Source organism: Cydia amplana, chromosome 26 (assembly GCF_948474715.1).
Source record: "Cydia amplana chromosome 26, ilCydAmpl1.1, whole genome shotgun sequence".
Taxonomy (NCBI): domain Eukaryota; kingdom Metazoa; phylum Arthropoda; class Insecta; order Lepidoptera; family Tortricidae; genus Cydia; species Cydia amplana.
In genome coordinates, this window is record NC_086094.1 from 718187 (window position 1) to 737151 (window position 18965).

Here is an 18965-nt window from a genome sequence, read left to right on the forward strand (position 1 = left end):
AATAGTTGTAGCGTAGCGTTTTTTCTTAAAAACGATATCGATACGGTGAAAAATTAAAGCGCCTGAATTTTTTTAATAGCAATGCAAAGTGTAAAATGAGTATAACTCGGAAACCACAAATAAAATGGCTCAATTTATAATTGAATATGAAAGTACTAAAAAGGTACTAAAATTTGGCTTTTATAGAATTTATCAATAATCGCGGGATCATAGCATAATAAAATACACCCGCCATTCTGACTGTCAGGTTGGCGGGTGTAACGTTTTTTGCTGATAACTTTAAATACCGTGAGGTACTAATTTTTTTATATGAGGTACCAAATAGTACAAATTAGGTACTAAAATATGGTATGCTTTTTGTTTAATTTTATTTACATACACCCGCCATTCTGACTCTCACGATAGTTTTATGTACCTTCCAGTACGAGTAGCAGAAAAAGCGCTATTATTATTAATATCTCATACAATTTCGAAGAGTTCGAAGCACTCTTTTGACGTTTGATAAAGTGGTATCCAGACAAGACTATTTTTCCCCAATCTGATGAAATTCTCCGATCGAATCAGCAGGTGCGGACACATAAATGCCAATTTCCTGATCAAATCGACTGATTTGATCAGTCCCGTCTGGACACCACTTAAAACGCAAAGTAGAAAATGAGTATCGGAGTGTAAAGCGCGCTTTATACAAATGGGTGCGTTCGCCAAGTTTGTAAAAAAAAACTATATTAACAATATGTCAATGTCAAGACTCAACTGTCAATGTCATTCCATTCAGCGTCAGCTGCACGACCTACGCCGAAAAAATACAAATAATTGAAATAATACCCTAAATACTACAATTGAAACTATTTTCAGAGTTTTAAGCTAAATAACATTGCTCTTACTCTTCAAAACCTATTCTAAAATAAAAAATAACCTTATTAGTTGACAATGGAGTCCTCAGCTCATGAGAAAGTGAACGTAAAGACCGAGCCCCCAGGCGGCAATGTGCACGTAAAAGACGAGCCGTTGTGCTCTAATGCCCTTAGAAAGGCCGAACCTACATCTGATGATATTGAAGTCAAGCCCTCATTGTCCGAGTCTAAATATGTAAATATAGACGCAAATGTGGTTAAGATCGAGCCCTCAGATGCGTGTGTGAAGGAGGAATATTGGTCAGAAGATGACAGTATAGATAAGCAATACTTGGGTTTGAGCGTAGAGCCCTTATGCTCAAGTGAGGGTATAAAGGATTGTGGGGAACTGGAGGGGCTGTACACCGGTCATGTTGTCAAGGATGAGATGGTGCTTGGCCCTGAGATAGTGGAGCAGCGAAACTTTTCTGCTGAAGGTCAGTCAGTCTTGTAATTTTTTTAATTTATGGGTAGAAAGAGTTTCAGTAAGTAATGAACACATGTTGCACTTAATTAGGTACAGAATATTTTAATAACAAAACTTCCGTGAGACACAGACATTAAATATATTAAAAATGGGTCACTCACGTTCACGGGAGTTTTCAACTTAGAATATGTGAGTGACCGAGGCTAAAAAGATGGCATATTCTAGGGCTAGACTAGAGACAATAATCCCCTACGTAAACTAGTGATGGTGCTCAGTGGAACACCACCCTAAATAGTAATTTAAACAAAACCATCTGATTATGGCTAGAACAGCCGATTGCAGATTTAAGTTGAGAAAAATAAATTTTATTTAAATACATTTAATTGTTGTAATTGGGTGAATCAACTTTTTCTTGTCACTCGTTGCCATGGTTACGTTCTCCTGGGTTACTCTTTAAAACCTGATTTTTAGGCATTTAAATTCACCAAACACGCTTTTTTGTGATACTATTGAGGGTCGTCTACCAAGCGTGTCAGAAGAAGTTGGTGTACAATGTCTTCTAACAAACTATGCTACTATTGTCTCTTAGCTGAACGGACAGAATAACAACAAGAAATAGTTGATCCACCCAATTTATTCCTTAGTTTTAAGTATTGTTGATGAAAAAAAAAAAACGTTGTTGTCTTATTCTGAGATAGTTTCAGTTTCCAATTTGGCAATGGAAGTGAAGCAGCCATGTGAGGCTGTCGGCAGGAGACCGTTACTCGGGGACTGCTGCGTGAGGCTGGAGCGTCTTGATCTGGACACACTACTCACCCCCATCCGGATCACAGACTGGGACAGTCTGGGACAAGTTGGAAATCTTAAGGAACACACGGGAGGTGAGTGTAGATGTCTGTTATACATGTGTTTTAGTCTTTTCACAATTTTTTTTCTGTTTTGCAGTTTATTTTTTAGGTTAATTCATATTTTGGATGGTAATAATTTCATGGTATTTATCAATTTACATGGTAGCAAAATTATGTCCACCTTGGGCATTAACACTTGGATTATATTTTAGAATCCTTTGTTCAGGATTCAGTGTACACTGGTACGTATTGCTGTGGCCTGTCACTGTCAAATTTTTGTTGCGTTCAGAAATTATTTATATTAAAATCTTGAGCTCTGATCGCACTTTTTTAAAATTGCTGCAGAATGGCTGCAGATGATCAATCGATAGATTTAACCGTAATTTTATCGATTTAATCTAAAAATATTTGCCATTTGCTGCAGTCTGTAAGCTGCAAGTGAGTATTGTATGATTTGCCTTTAAGTCAATTATAAGTGCCCTTATTACTCCAAACCCGTATGCATATATCCCAAAGAGTAAAGTAAGTATATAGGTAATTTTGCTCCCTTGTGACACAATCTACTATTGTTGCAGGACCTCCACAGAAGAAACCAAGAAGAAACGATACTTACCAATGTGCCCACTGTGAATATCTAACAGATAGAAAACAATTCCTAATTAGTCATTTGAGGAAACATATTACTAAGGAGAAGCGATACAAATGTGCCCAGTGTAGCTATTCTTGCGCCCGCAGGAATTATTTGAAAGTTCATGTAAGGACACACACTGGTGACAAGCCCTACAAATGTGGGGTGTGTAGTTATGCTAGTGCCCGCAATGGTAGTTTGCTAGTTCATGTTAGGAAACATGCCAATGAGAAACCATACCAGTGTGAGCAGTGCAGTTATGCTACTCATGAAAAATTTCGTTTGAGAGTTCATGTAAAAACACACACTGGTGAAAAGCCCTACAAATGTGGGGCATGTAGTTTTGCTAGTGCTCACTATGCAAGTTTGCATGTTCATATGAGGAGACATACTAAAGAGAAACCATACCAGTGCGAGCAGTGTAATTATGCTACTTATCGAAAAGATTTTTTGTTAGGTCATTTAAAAATACACACTGGTAAAAAGATTTACAAATGTGAGGTGTGTAGTTATGCTAGTAACAACAAAGGTAGTTTGCAACTTCATGTAAGGCAACACACTAATGAGAAACGTTACCACTGTGAGCAGTGTAGCTATGCTACCCATCAAAAACCTCGTTTGCGAGTTCACGTAAGGACACACACTGGTGAAAAGCCCTACAAATGTGGGATGTGTAGTTTTGCTAGTGCCAGCAACAGAAGTTTGCAAGTTCATATGAGAGGACATTCTAATGAGAAACCATACCAGTGTGAACAGTGTAGTTATGCTTCCCATCGAAAAGATCTTTTGTTACTTCATGTAAAAGTACACACTGGCGAAAAGACTTACAAATGCGGGGTGTGTAGTTTTGCTAGTATCCACAAAAGTAGTTTGCAAATTCATGTAAAGAAACATACTCATGGTAATGAGAAACTTTATCATTGTGATCAGTGTAGTTATTCAGGCTGTACAAAAAATCTTTTAAAAGCTCATGTAAGGAAACACACAGGTGAAAAGCCATACAAATGTAAGCAGTGTAGCTATGCTTCTGCCCGCAAAAATGCTTTAAGAATACATAAAATGATGTCGCACACTAGTACAAAAGACAAACAGTTTTACTAGTACAGAACTTTATAAATGTGATCGATTGTGATCACTTTATAGTTCGTTTTATTTAGCATTATAAAGAAGGTAAGCGATCTTGACATGTCTTTTAATTGATAAACGCTTTTTAAAAATCAGTAACTATTACTTATGAAAGCAGAAGAATATAAATGATCGTATTAGATTCATAATTTTATTGTTACATATTTGCCGTGACTTATTTTTGAAACGTGTTTTTCAATAAAAAGACACATCAAGATTGTTTACCTTATTTCTAATGCTAAAAAAAACGAACTATAGTTCTTCCGGCACTTGTAGTTTTGCTTGCGCGGACATGAAATCTTTACTTATGAATGAAAGCGGAGACACTGGTTAGATACATGAGTGACCGTACAAAAAAAACAATGATTTACCACTAACAATGTGCTAAATTATAAAGGGTGTCCCAAAAAGGACGCATGATTTGAAATTGATGAAAAACACTTTTTTTTTTCGTTATAATATATTTGTATATAAAATCTTGAAATACATAAAATAGGGTTATTTGTGGAATAATACGTCAGGCAAATGTCCTCCAAGGCTTTGCTGGCGCATGCGCACTCTTGTCAAAATTTTCTATGACCATTTTGCATAGATGTGGCTGAATTTCTCCAATGCAGTGTCGAATTTCCACTTTTAAAGCATGAGTGGTTGTGGGCTTATTGGCATAGACTTTAGACTTTAAATAACCCCATAAAAAGAAGTCTAAAGGCGTTAAATGGCAAGATCTAGGGGGGCAATTCTGATCCTTGTTATCATGCTGCGATATCGAGCTCCATTAACAGTAACTGCTTGACCGGCCTCATTTTGAAAAAAATATGGTCCAATAATGCCTTCAGCTCAAAATCTGCACCAAACAGTGACCCGTTCCACAAATAACCCTATTTTATGATTTTTATGTATTTCAAGATTTTATATAAGTATGTACAAATCAGGTACAAATATATTATAACGAAAAAAAAAATACATATGTGTTTTTCATCAATTTCAAATCTTGCGTCCTTTTTGGAACATCCTTTACTACTACAGTAAATTCTTATCAAGATTCAAGCACACATACAATATTTTTTAAGTGGTCATTACACGAAGTATCGAAAAAGTGCCAAAAAGATACTACGTGTATGCACAAATGCTTTTTTGGGGAATAGACTAAAGACTTGTCTTGACAACTATAAGGTGGGGTTTTAAAGATGTGTGCACGACCCTTTAAATGACAAATAAAAGTACGGGAGTAGAAAAAATATTTTTAGATATAGATTTTAATTTTAAGCAAAATTTTATTGATTTGTAGATTTAGGTTTTATTTATTTATATTTAAGTTTAATTAGATAATGATACATATTCCCTTATTTTATAATAAAGTCTTCATTTGTACTATTATTTAATGTTTTCAAAATGCTTTTATCTGTAATATTTTAAGATCACAATGATGTTAGTTAGTTAGTTAGTGTTTCTGGGCATTTTCCGCAAATCGACAACCATTGTGCCTATTTTGCGTGAAACGAGGTAGCGCTACTCTAACCACCCCAGCTCCTCCATGAAACCTAGCAGTGTTTTCAGGTTGCTGACTGCCTCTTTTAGTGTGCTCGGAGTTCCTAGGTATTTGTTCCTGTATGTTTCTACCTGTTTACAGTCTAGGAGTATGTGTTTTGTTGTTTCCTCTTCTTCCATGCACGCTCTGCACAAGGGGCTGTCCGTTTTACCCATATTGTGTAGGTGTTTGTTTAGTGTGTTATGTCCTGTGATAAGTCCTATTATTTTACGTAGTTGTTGCCTAGGTGTTTTCAGTAGTATTTTGGTGAGCTTGTAGTTCAGTTCCGGTAAAATATCTTTAGTCTGCCTGCATGTGTCCATTTCATTCCAGTACTTATTGTGCAGTTGTCTGTGATGTAGGTCTAGTTGGTTGTGTATGTAGGATATTGGAAGGGGTATAATGGGCTCGGGTCCGTATGCCGGTGTCTCTGAGCCTTTCCTGGCCAGTTCATCCGCTGCATCGTTTCCTCTTGATCCACTATGCCCCTTTATCCATTGGATCACAATGATGTATTTTACGTTCAAAATCATACGTTTATAATCTGGTAATCCAGTTTTTTTACCTTTAACTGACAAAGTTAAAAAATAAATAATAAACGATAACTTATCCTTATAGATGCTTTGTTTTAATTTGTATAGGCAGTTAGATTGTCTCTCACATAATATAAGCTGTCTTATTACCAGTGGGGAGATACTCCTGACTTAGGGCAAACTCGGCTCCGTTCGGCTCAGCATTGCTCCGAGCAAAGCGAAAGAATAAGGATCAAAGTCAAATGGCGTTCTAAAAGTTTTAATCTTCTGTCAAAAGATGGCAGTAAATTTATTGTGGCTACATAATGTACTATGACAATAACTCTATACATTCTATTGTCTTTGTCTTCTTACATAATATAAATCAAAGTCGCTTCCCGCTGTCTGTCTTTATGTATGCTTAGATCTTTAAAACTACGCAACGGATTTTGATGCGTTTTTTTAAATAAATAGAGTGATACAAGAGGAAGGTTTATGTATAATTTGTTAACCCGTGCTAAGCCGGGGCGGGTCGCTAGTAAGGTTTAAAAAACAAAATACAACAGTTATAAAACAAGGTAGTTTATTATGGGGTCCCATAGTTTCCCATAAAGTTTTAAGTCATGTATTGTTTGTCATATTATCATTAGTCATAAAACTGCATCCGTCAACTTTTCAGGATTTTCGTAAGGTTATCCTATAGATTGGTTAGGTTAGGTTTGTTATAGTTATAGGGCAATCCTGAAAAGTGAAGCGTTGCTGAACCAAATGAATTATGACTAACGAAAATGCGGGCAAACAATACATTATGACTTAAAACTGTTTGGGAAACAGTAGACACCCAGTTTATTAGGGTTCCGTACCCAAAGGGAAAAAACGGGACCCTATTACTAATACTCCGCTGTCCGTCCGTCCGTCCGTCTGTCACCAGGCCGTATCTCACGAACCGTGATAGCTAGACAGTTGAAATTTTCACAGATGATGTATTTCTGTTGCCGCTATAACAACAAATACAAAAAACAGAATAAAATAAAGATTTAAGTGGGGCTCCCATACAACAAACGTGATTTTTGACCGAAGTTAAGCAACGTCGGGCGGGGTCAGTACTTGGATGGGTGACCGTTTTTTTTGCTTGTTTTGCTCTATTTTTTGTTGATGGTGCGGAACCCTCCGTGCGCGAGTCCGACTCGCACTTACCGGTTTTTGCGGTTTATTATGTATTTTTTTTTTATGATATAGGAGGCAAACGAGCAGACGGATCACCTGATGGTAAGCGATTACCGCCGCCCATGGACACCCGCAACACCAGAAGGGTTGCAAGCGCGTTGCCGGCCTTTAAGATGAGAGTACGCTCTTTTCTTGAAGGTTTGAAGGTCGTATCGGTCCGGAAATACCGCAGGCGACAGTTCATTCCACAGTAGTATGTAGTCGCTTGTCCTTGTCTCGGCGGCGCGGCGCGGGCAGCTTGAGGTGCACGGTGTTGACGTGCAGCTTGAGTGAGGCCGCGTGCGCCAGCAGCTTCCCGCACAAGCCGCAAGATACCTGCGGCCGGCGCCCTAGGTGCACCTGCCATCAATTATCTAGTTTAATTTTCGGAACATGCGACACAACTGAAAACCGCCGTGTCACCGAAATCATTTTTAGCTTGTAAGATTTTTTCTGTTGTATGTATGTTACTTCGTAAGGTATGTATCTATGGGCCTTAGTCGCCTGATAATAAGTGATATTTAATTTAATTTTATGTAGTAGAATGCCTATTATAGTCATCTCTTTTAGTATCTTACTCATTGATTCGATTAAAACTTTACGTTCAAACGTATTTTTTTTTCTTTAAGGTCAGGCGGGGCATACGAAACCGTTTTCTACGTTGGTAAGTATGTATTTTTATCTAATGAATATAGAATACTATAATTCTATTTGGTTTTTAATATATTTCGGTATCTCGAACTTCTAAGTTTATTATTCCCACAAGAGTTTTGTCTTGCCCCATAGTTTCTTTTACTCCTTCTAACCGTATACCTATCTTTTGGTATTTTATTTTTTATATCCCCATTGAAAAAAAAAACATAGCCTAAGAAATAAATTGAATAAAATATAGTCTATGTCTTATGTCTATCAGTGGCGGCGCGTCCATAAAAGCCGATTCCCACCGGCTTGCCTGTTTTTGGACGTTTGAGCACAGTTGTAAAGGAAATATGTAAGCCAAATTAGCCCCGGCTTGCCTATGGATATGTTTTAAGTACATATTTGTATTGAATATATGTGTATGTTTAGCAATATAGTTTATATTCATAATAATATAGTCCTATTTTCAAATTAATTTATTCTAAAACACACTGCACCTACTTAATCTTTCTGGTTTTACCCATTGGTTGACTGGTAGAGAATGCCTTAAGGCATTAAGTCCGCCATTTGTACCTTCATGTATTGTGCAATAAAGATTAAAATAAATAAAAAATATGTTTGATGCGCCGCCACTGATGTCTATATAAAAAATAAACGCACCACTCGGTGGTGTCTCTGCATGTTGTGCAGCGTGGCGAAGCGGCGCGCGCAGTCGGCGGCGGGGCACTGGTGCGGCCGCGCGCCGGCGTGCGCGCGCTGGTGCGCCGCCAGGCTGGACGCGGACTGCGGACCGACATACACTGATGTAACTGATGGAGTTCCGTACAATCCATGAATCTATAGTATTTTAACTGGGTAAGGCATAATGGGTGGGGGAAATGAGCGAACGGGACAGTCTTATTTATCTTTCAGTAGGATTGTTTGTCCTTGTCACAGTCTCGCATTTTTTTTATTCCCCACCATAAATTAGTATGGCTTATGGTGGGCAACAAATAAATTCGACCAATCATATAGTGTCGCATTGCCTATGTTTTGTCCCTCACGGAGGCACGCGTATACCACTTCTATAGGATCCTACCTTCTATGGTACAATCTGATCAATTTGTCAGTTTTACTGTGTGGTCCGGGCGCCGATTCCATTATTAGGGCTCATTTAGACGTTGCGAGAACTCGCATGCGAGTTTCATTTACATTGCGGGTTCTGATCGGTCAGTTGAATTCAGTCCGCAATGTAACTAAAATCGCATGTGAGTTCGCGCGCCGTCTAATTCAGCCCTAGGGTGCGTATTGACCAGAGATGTGTGAGGGATGTGTTTTTTAAGAACCACTAGAATCACTGTACGCTGAGCGAGGAAAACAAATGAAAGTGATTCTATTATAAAAAAAAAATAAAAATCTATCTATCTATCTATCTATCTATTCGTTCCTATTTCCTAATCTTAACAAACACTTCACTCGCAACGCATCCTTCCACACATCGAAACGCAGCCTTTTGACCGTCAAACATGTCAACTGACGCGCGTGACTACAGCCCATAGGTATCAACTTTCGTGCATTCCGATAAGTTTCACAGACACGCGATATGGCATGGCGTTCAAAGGGTTAAAATTTAACAGTAACAATTTCGTTAACGCCTTAGTCTAGTTAACAGTAATACTTTCTCTAAGAGAACCGCCCGCAAATAAAGAACACGGTCACCACTTCTCTGAAAATACTACAAAAATCTACTAAAGAATCTCGAAAACTACCAAAATCTACCAAGTATGTTAGGTTGAGTTTCCACATTCTTAACAAACACATCCCTCGGTATGCATCCTCACACATATCTGGTGGAAACGCAGCCTTATTCTCATAAATACTTACGGAGCACTCAGCGCCGCAGAGTTCACAGATAAACGCACGTGCGTTTCTCGCGCGTGCGCGCGGCGACTCCTTCATGCGGATGTTGAGGTGGATGCGTTGGTAGTGCGTGTCGTATGAGGCCTGGTCGATGAACGTCTGCGAGCATTCTGAGCACGGAACGTTGGTGGCACGAGGTTTTAGTTGCTGTGAAAGAAAAAAGAGTAGGTATGTATATAATTTGTGTGTGTGTAAATGTGTCATTTATACTCTGGCACATGTTGTCAGTAGAAAAAAAAGGGTGGCAAATAAAAAAACGGTCAAGTGCGAGTCGGACTCGCTTTCCAAGGGTTCCTTACATTACCCAATTTATAATAATGTGTTTTTATGTGACTGAAATGACTTAAAAAACCCGTAGGGGTCGGATCAAAAACTAAGTAATTAAGTCCGACTCACGCTTGACTGCACATTTCTAATAGGTTTTCCTGTCATCTATAGGTAAAGAACTATTATGTGTATTTTTTTCAAAATTTTAGACGCAGTAGTTTCGGAGATAAAGGGGGGGAAGGAGGGAATGGTCGGACAGACAGACGCATGAGTGATCTCTTTCTTATAAGGGTTCCGGTTTTTCCTTTTGAGGTACGGAACCCTAAAAACGTAGGCGCGAAGGGTTGACCTCCTTTTTAGGGTTCCGTACCCAAAGGGTAAAAAAACGGGACCCTATTACTAACTTCGCTGTCCGTCCGTCTGTCACCAGGCTGTATCATGTCAGTGTCATGAACCGCGATAGCTAGACAGTTGAAATTTTCACAAATGATGTATCTCTGTTGCCGCTATAACAACAAATACTAAAAATGAATATTTAAGGGGGGCTCCCATACAACAAACACGATTTTTTTGCTCTATTTTTTGTTGATGGTGCGTGCGCGAGTCCGACTCACACTTGGCCGGTTTTTTTTTGTTTTCTGTTGTGTAGGTACGCAGTTACGCACCGTGTGCCTGTGTACTCGGGTCTTGTGGTGCCGCAGCCCGTTGCGGCCGACGAACGTCTCGCCGCACTCGTCGCACGCCACGTTCATGGCGGGGTGACGGCGCCGCACGTGCGTCAGGTACGACGTGTACTTCCTGCAAACGCAGATTTTACTTACCATACAAGAAAAACTGGGTCTAATTTGAATCAATGATACTAGAAAATAGAATTGAATTTTACCGCCAGGTGAGTATAAGGCTGCCTGTTCACTGAAGCGGAGCGCGGCCGTGGAATAGAAATGCATAAAATCTCCGCTCCTCTGCGCTTTTGCCTGATTTTGGGGGCTTTTTACCTCGGTCACCACTCCGCTCCAGTGGACAAGCAGCCTAAAATAGGTTGTTTTATGCTCTCCTTGTAAAATACACAATTAATTCCATATACGTACGTGAACGTAGCGTCGCAGTGTGGGCACTGGTGCGTAGTCCCAGAGTGGGACAGGAAGTGGTTTTTTGCTATAAATCTGGAACGTCATACAACATACCAGTTATCTTAGTTCAAACCTATTTTATCTACTCTTAGAGCGGTTTCGCACTACGTCCGATCCGAATCCGTGAAAATATGGTCCGAAGTAGCCGTAGAACTATTTCTATGGTAATTTACGCACTAGATCCGTCTGATTTCTTTCCGAAATCGGATGACGGAATGCGTAAATTACCATAGAAATAGTTCTACGGCTACTTCGGACCATATTTTCACGGATTCGGATCGGACGTAGTTGCGAAACCGCTCTTAGAGTTCACTTACAAGGATATGACAAGTTTTATCAAGCTTCTATCGCCGACTATATTTTTCTTCCATCAGTCAACAAATACTTATCGATACAATTCTAATCTAGGTTGCGTTGTTTTATCACACTGTTCATATGGTCACCTCCTGTGTCCGTCATCAGAACAGCTCAAAGGTACCATAATATTGCATTGTCACCCGACTTACACATGTACTTATGTGAACACATTCATTGCCACCCATCCAAACAAGACATCCGCGCCGGGCCACAAAAATTTCGTCATATAAAGCGGTAGTACCACGATCCCGACTATCGGGTCGTCCGGCGTGGGAACGAAATCATAAAATACGCGATAGTCGGGTTTTCGACACTGAATGTGTAAGCTCAATCGAATCTGTGCTACCGTACCTAGTGCGCGTGAGGAACCCGCACTGGTTGCACGTGAAGCGCAGGCGGTGCGCGTCGGCGTGCACGTGCGCGCGCGACCTCGTGCCGAAGCGCACCCCGCACACGCCGCACGAGTGCCCGCCCGCGCTCTGCACGCAATATTATTATTTTACCTCTAGGTACTTGTGTTAATGTTTTATTTCTGTATAGGGTATTTGACTTCATTAAAAATATAAATAACGAATTGTCATCCTGAAAGATAATTAATAGAGATGTCCCGAATAGTGGTTTTGGCCGAATACCGAATATTCGGCGACCGAATATTTGGCATGACATGCGAACATTTTGAGTCACGATTATTATGAAAACTGATCGCTAACAAAGCTCAACGTTAGATGACGTTAGCTAAGATATATTTTTGTTGAACAGCATTAATGAATAGACCTACAAAGTTTTTGGTTATTTTTATTGTGCAATTTTTCTTTTTAAGTAGGTCAGGGCAACAGATATTCGGTATTCGACCGAATAGTAGGCAACATCGGCCGAATACCGAATATTCGGCAAAGTGGCCGAATACCGAATAGTTGCCGAATATTCGTGGCATCTCTAATAATTAACTAATTAAGTATATTTCACTATATTTGGATGTTATATATGTTTATTTTTTGGAAAATAAACGAAATATTTTATTGAGGTGTGCAACAATAGAACATTATTATAGAGGCCGGGAAACGAAGGGTTGCAGGCCCAGGCAGGCAGGCATTAGATACAGACGACTGAGCGTAGCTTGGCGAAAATAACTCTGTCTGTCTGCTTGTCACCTCTTTATGAAATTTGGTATGTGGATAGTTGAAGCACAAGAAAAGGCCAGTTATATCAATCATCATCGCACGCAGACGGAGTCGCGGACAGGAGCTAGTGTAATATAAGTAGTAGTAAACTCACAGGATCATGCTTCATCATATGGCTCTCATACACCTGCTGCGTGGCAAAGCCCTTCCCACACACCTCACACCCGAACGCAGCGAGCGTGTAACTCGGCGCCATCTTGCGAGCCTCTATCTCTCTTAACTGCTCCTCTTTAGACAAGATATCTATTTTACAATTATATTTACTTTCAAACTCTTCAAAATTAAAATCGGGCAAATACCCATTGTCTGCCATACGCCTTTTTATAACTCTTTTCGTTTTTCCTGGTAGATTTTCTATAGTAGATTCCGGTAGATTAAAATCTTTGGTAGATTCTATTTTTTCAGGTCTCTTGGTAGATTCTAGTAGTTTCCTTTTTCCTTTAGTAGATTTTAGTATTATTTTATCTGATAATTTACGCTTATTTATTCTAGATTCAATTTTATTATTACTTATGCCATTGTTACTATTTAATTTAATATTGTCCTGTGTAGTAATTTCTTCAGTTTCATCATGTTCAAATTCAGGTGTATTTTCTCTGAAATCTTCGTAATCAGCTAAAGTGGGCTCGGTGACAAATATGTTTTCAGTGAAGTCTGTTTCCTCTTTAAGTTCCTCTTTGACCTCTGGTAGGGTCGAATCGGAAGTGTAGACCTGGCAGGTTCTTAAATTTAGGCATAACTTTTCAGCAACGCGGTCGATGGTGCGAATGTAGTCAAAGGTTATCTGTCGAATAAAGTAAAAGTTATTTGTCAAAAATTTCATTTCAAACAGGCAACTAATATCGAGATGATTCTAACAAATCCAAACACAACTAGGTTGCGTTGTTTTTTCACAAAGTTCCTAGAGCCACCTCCTTTTTCCATTGTGATATCAGTTTGATGGTACCCTAATATAGTGGGCCATACTGAAAGTTTCTTGATTCTGATATATATGAGAAGACTTATTTTTTCTAAGTGGCCAGTCCAGAAATTTTCAGTATGACCTAATATTGTATTGTCAGCTTGTCACCCAGCTAAAATATATAATTGGCGAGGGCCAAATACAAAGTTGTTGGCCTTAATTTACAGATTGTATTAAATCCACATCAATTATTCAATGTCACTTTATAAAAAATAAGTTTAAAATTATAATAATGATCTTACTGTAAACATTGTATAGACATATAAATAAAGTCCTTGAGGCCTGTGGAATACATTTTTGAATTTATAAATCTGTGCTTACACATTGTGTTCGCTGAAGAGCGCTGGCGAGCAAGGCATGTGAGCGTCGCGCGCGGGCCCGTAGCGCTGCCGCGCGCGCAAGCTGTGCGCGGCACACAGCACACACAGAGTGCCCGGCAAAAGTACACTCCTGCACAAACAGTTTAGTTATTTACCCCAATGACTGTATTTTATATTGCAAAAAAGAACTTAATGTATAATGTACAAACGGTGAACTTAGTGCTATGAGGGATTCTCTTCCAATAACGGTAAGGGGCTAAGCTGAAAAGATTGTAGCAAAAAAAACATTGTGATAAGAACCTTATACACTAATGAACTTCTTAATAAAATGTACAAAATCGTCATGCAACTAAAAAAATATTGGTAGTCTGTGCAGAAAGAGAAGAGTCGAGAAATGTATGGGATCCAATACATTCTACGACTCTTCTCTTTCCGCACAGACTCTACTTATAAATTACGTGTGATTGATTTTGGGGAGCATAGGTTGTAGTACTGGATTATAGCTGGTTGTTATGGGGCACTAAGGACAAAGTAATTGACATAATTATTAAGACTAGTCTAGTAATTTGTATTTAATCGTACTTACGGCAGTATGGCTTTGAGCTTTAGCCTGTCCAGATGGACGAAACAAAAAAAAAATTAATCGTACTTACCTCAGTGCCCATAAGATCAACATAAACTTTGAACAACATAGACTCTCGTAGGTTAAACAGTGTGGTGTCGGTGGCTAGGCATACGCAGCACACCAACAGCTCTTGTCCTTCCTCCTTCACACTCATCGCGTTAAAATATTATTAAAACCGAACAATTTCACAAATAAATCACAATAATGAATTTATTTATTTACATATTGATCATCTGTTCGCGTACGTTCTGATATCAGTATCAAGAAATTAGAGAATAAAACAAAATAAAACATTTTAAAATGTGAAACTAAATTTTAGATACTTATATTCTTCAAAACTATATATTTTTGCTATTCGGTTTATGTATGATTGTTTTTTGGAAAGCATTCGATTCGAGTAAATTAAGTCCTAAAATACGAAAATATCTTAAGGTATATGAACGATATTTCAGTTACATCATTTTGGACGTTTAAAGTGTTTACAGACGGGCGTACAAGCTACTTCTTCCTTGGTCCTGTCAAAAGCCCGTGCACTTATGCGAAAAAACGAGCCGAGATGCGACGGTTAAACGGAGCCTTTCTGGCCAGGCTTAAAGCCATAACAGACTACCGTGACTTGGTGCGGTGTAGCATAAAGGTCGCGATGCGGTGCGATAGTCTGTTATGGCCTTAATACTCATTGCTACTCTACGAAAAAGTTTAAAAAAACAACTCTCAATGTCACTTGCCGCTTGCAGCTGGGTTGGTTGGAGTTGGAATTTATTTTATTTAATCTGATTTTGAAATAGATTGTCGAATAAATGTTGTAGGATTTAGTTTCAAAATAAATAAGATACTCCCTCTGTTTACGTTACTCAAAATAATAAATCAAATCGAAGTGTTTTTACTTGACGATGGAACCGTCAGCGGTACAAGAGAATGTTTCCGTGAAGGCTGAGCCCTGTGAGGCGTGTATAACAGACAAGCCGTCGATCGAGGAATCGTTTGTGAAAGATGAACCTTTGCTGGATGACGTGTGTGTAAAAGACTCCAGGTGCGATGGCGTGTCTATAAAAGCCGAGCCCTCGTGCTCAGATGTGAGTGTGGATGACGAATCGCTTGGCGTGAGCGCGGCGGCCGCGGCGGCGGAGCTGTACGCCGATCACGTGGTGAAAGATGAGCTCGTGCTCGGCCCCGTGCTAGTGGAGCGGCGCATGCGCCACGCACCAACAGGTTAGTGGTGGATTCTAAACATTTATTGTTTGATGTAACATGTAACATCATTTGAAAAAGATTTTTGAATTTATCAGTTCTAAAATAATTTATGATTGTAAACTCAATAGCCAGGTCCACACAGAAAGAGCATACGGCCGAGGCAGCACGCGTGAGGCAGGTCTACACTGGCCGTTTTGTGTGCGAGGAAATTGCCTCACGTGTATGCTCGCTCTGTGTGGACCTGGCTAATATCACAGAATAAATAATAGTACCTAAGTACTAAGTAGAAGACTCACTCTCTAACAAAACGCGTCTATTACGATCAGCACTAGCTAGAATTGCTCCCGGTACTGAGTTTCCCGGTTCTCGCCATACAAACTCAGTACCGGGAGCAATCCCTAATCAGCACAGATATGGCCGCTAGGTGGCGACAGCGCCACGCGCGGCTTTCCCCAAAATTGGGGCCGGAACGGATGTAGCTACCTGTAGCAAAGCGACGAAATCGCGGAGTGAGCCACGCCTGCTAATATACTGCCATCAGGATTGTCATGTGATTCTGAGTTTGGTTTCAGAGTCCAATCTGGCGATAGGAGTGAAGCAGTCAATTGAGATTATCCCCGGGAGACCGTTACTGAGGGACTGCTGTGTGAGGCTGGAGCGTCTTGATATGAACACGCTGCTCACTCGGAGCACCGACCGGGACAGCCTGAGAGAAGTCAATGAAGTTGGTGTAGAGTCTGAACACAATAAAACTACAGTTGGGAATGTTAAAGGACACAGTCAAGGTGAGTGGCCTAAGCAGATGTTTGCTAGAGTAGGTATTAATTTTCACCACGAGTGACCACGACCTAGGTCAATTTTTTTATTTATAAGTCTTTACTTTAAAAGTTTTTATTAAATAAATATCTTTTCTAAATTTTTCATCAACCCAAAACTCATCACTCCTTAGGCTTCGTGGGCACATTCCATCAAACAAATTCAAGCACCTGATGGGACTTGCTGCAACACCAAACTGCTCTGAGTGTGATAAAATAGAAGACGTCCATCATGTGTTGATGGAATGTGTCTGCAACGAGGCGCTGAGGAGTGACATGACATTCATCAAAACTACCAACTTAGGGAGTTGCAACGTCGTCCTGGCATCGCCTCTATCGGACGAGGCCAGGATGATGTGCAACCTATACTTAAAAATAATGTAGTGGTGTAAGTAATGCTACACTACTACATTATTACTTAATCTCACTACAGGGGTGACATAATCACTGTGTGACAAAACCCCTTTAAAAAATAAGATTAAAAAAAAAACAACCCAAAAGTGCACTGTGAAAAAAACTGTACCTTGAATGAAGTACAGATTAAAACTTTCACGATTTTTACTTATGTGTATCCTCACTACTTTTACTAACACATGTAATGTATGTACCTAATACTGACATGATTTAATTTTGATACATAAACATAAATTTCTCTCATGTAAAATTTGTTCGTAATGTGCACTCATATTTAGGGTTAGAGTCCAGTTCAGAACGATGTTCGCCTCTAATATGCATGTAATTCATGTAAATACATTTAGTGTACCTAACCTAACCTGTAAATAAATAATAATAATAGCCCCAAACTAAGCAAAGCTTGTACTATGAGTACTAGGCGACAATATACATACTCAAATAGATAAATACATACATACTTACATAGAAAACACCCATGACGCAGGAACAAATATCTGTCCTCATCACACAAATAAATGCCCTTACCAGAATTCGAACCTTCGCAGGCTGGTTGTTTTTGAACAACAATGACCCTCTTTCAGAGGGGCTACCGCGAAAACCGAATTTCGCAAATTGCGGCCATTTTTCTCTGTCACTCTAATTACGCCTTCATTGGAGTAAAAGAGAAAGATCCCCGTAATTTGCGATATTCGGTTTTCGCGGTAGCCCCTCAGAGCTCAGAGCATGAGAAATTAAAAGATCCCTGTCTTTTGTTTGTCTGTCAGTATCCTTGTAAAATAAACTATTCTTGTTGCAGGACCCACTCCACAGAAGACACCAACAAGTAGACTCGAAACTTTTCAATGTGCCCACTGCCAATACGCAACATTTAGAAAACCAAGCTTAATTAGTCATTTGATGAAACATACTAGTGAAAAGGTATACAAGTGTTACCAGTGTACCTTTTCTTGCAGCTACAAGAGTCTTATGCAAGTTCATGTAAGGACACACACGGGTGAAAAGCCTTATACATGCGAACAATGTAGTTATGCTAGTGCCCACCAAAGTGATTTGCGACTTCATGTAGAGACTCATTCTAATGAGAAACGTAACCAGTGTAATTATGCTAGCAATCGATCAAATATTTTTAAACTTCACTTAATGAAAGACACACATGCTAGTGCGCGCAAAAGTTTTTCAGAAAAACATAAAATGGTACACAATACTTTTACTAATACAAAACCTTATAAATGTGAACACTGTAGTTATTCGACTAACCAAAAGTCTGATTTAAATGTTCATGTTAGGATACACACTGGTGAAAAGCCCTACAAATGTGATCAATGTAGCTATGCTACCATCAAAAAAAATTATTTAAAGGTTCATAAAATGAATCACACTAATACAAAACGTTATAAATGTGACCATTGTAGTTATGCTACCAACCGAACAAATCATTTAAAAGCTCATATAAGGACGCACACTGGCGAAAAGCCACACATTGGCGAGAAGCGCTACAAATGTGACCAGTGCAGCTATGCTACTGTCAAAAATAGTAATTTAAAAATTCATAAAATGATACACACTGATATAAAACTTCATAAATGTGACCAGTGTAGTTATGCTACAAACCGAACTAATCATTTAAAAACTCATAAAAGGACACACACGGGCGAAAAGCCTTACAAATGTGATCATTGTGACTTTGCTTCTTCGTACAAAAAAGGTTTACTAATTCATAAAAGCACACACACGAGCAAAGATAATTCGCGAGTTCATGTTAGTAAACACACTTATGAAAAACCTTACAAGTGTGAACACTGTAGTTATACTTGCAACCTGAAACGTTTTATGAAAGATCATGTAAAGACACACAATAGCGAAGAGTCTTACAAATGCGACCAATGCAGTTTTGTTTTTCAGTACAAAACATCTTTACTAATCCATAAAAGCAAGCACACTAGCACATAATAAATAATAGTACTAAGTACAGAAGACTCACTCTCTACCAAAACGC

General features: G+C 39.2%; 3 protein-coding genes across 3 annotated transcripts; 2 read left to right on the plus strand and 1 right to left on the minus strand.

The window, feature by feature from the left end:
• The first annotated feature begins 930 nt into the window (after positions 1-930).
• On the plus strand, positions 931-3897 carry LOC134659997 (zinc finger protein 431-like). The gene is made up of 3 exons (XM_063515695.1): positions 931-1330; positions 2046-2201; positions 2744-3897. The coding sequence occupies exons 1-3, from the start codon at positions 931-933 to the stop codon at positions 3895-3897; spliced, it is 1710 nt and encodes a 569-aa protein (XP_063371765.1).
• Positions 3898-8445: 4548 nt separating this feature from the next.
• On the minus strand, positions 8446-14700 carry LOC134659999 (GDNF-inducible zinc finger protein 1-like). The gene is made up of 8 exons (XM_063515696.1): positions 14575-14700; positions 13923-14051; positions 12735-13424; positions 11811-11938; positions 11061-11135; positions 10638-10770; positions 9670-9852; positions 8446-8589 (listed from the first exon to the last, which is right to left on the minus strand). The coding sequence occupies exons 1-8, from the start codon at positions 14698-14700 to the stop codon at positions 8446-8448; spliced, it is 1608 nt and encodes a 535-aa protein (XP_063371766.1).
• Positions 14701-15439: 739 nt separating this feature from the next.
• LOC134660000 (zinc finger protein 37-like) lies at positions 15440-18897 on the plus strand. Its single transcript, XM_063515697.1, has 3 exons — positions 15440-15758; positions 17766-18065; positions 18872-18897. Exons 1-3 carry the CDS (start codon positions 15440-15442, stop codon positions 18895-18897), a joined length of 645 nt encoding a protein of 214 aa, XP_063371767.1.
• Positions 18898-18965: the final 68 nt, after the last annotated feature.

What these genes read in the sequence shown, in the direction of transcription:
- LOC134659997 (XM_063515695.1), top strand. Translation starts at nt 931, where the DNA reads ATGGAGTCCTCAGCTCATGAGAAAGTGAACGTAAAGACCGAGCCCCCA. An exon ending in GCGAAACTTTTCTGCTGAAG is followed by an intron (nt 1,331 to 2,045) that starts GTCAGTCAGTCT and finishes TGGCAATGGAAG; the next exon opens with TGAAGCAGCCATGTGAGGCT. An exon ending in TCTTAAGGAACACACGGGAG is followed by an intron (nt 2,202 to 2,743) that starts GTGAGTGTAGAT and finishes CTATTGTTGCAG; the next exon opens with GACCTCCACAGAAGAAACCA.
- LOC134659999 (XM_063515696.1), bottom strand. Translation starts at nt 14,700, where the DNA reads ATGAGTGTGAAGGAGGAAGGACAAGAGCTGTTGGTGTGCTGCGTATGC. An exon ending in TTGATCTTATGGGCACTGAG is followed by an intron (nt 14,052 to 14,574) that starts GTAAGTACGATT and finishes CTGTTTGTGCAG; the next exon opens with GAGTGTACTTTTGCCGGGCA. An exon ending in TCTGCGGCGCTGAGTGCTCC is followed by an intron (nt 8,590 to 9,669) that starts GTAAGTATTTAT and finishes GTCGGTCCGCAG; the next exon opens with TCCGCGTCCAGCCTGGCGGC.
- LOC134660000 (XM_063515697.1), top strand. Translation starts at nt 15,440, where the DNA reads ATGGAACCGTCAGCGGTACAAGAGAATGTTTCCGTGAAGGCTGAGCCC. An exon ending in CATGCGCCACGCACCAACAG is followed by an intron (nt 15,759 to 17,765) that starts GTTAGTGGTGGA and finishes TTCTTGTTGCAG; the next exon opens with GACCCACTCCACAGAAGACA. An exon ending in TAATGAGAAACGTAACCAGT is followed by an intron (nt 18,066 to 18,871) that starts GTAATTATGCTA and finishes TTTGTTTTTCAG; the next exon opens with TACAAAACATCTTTACTAAT.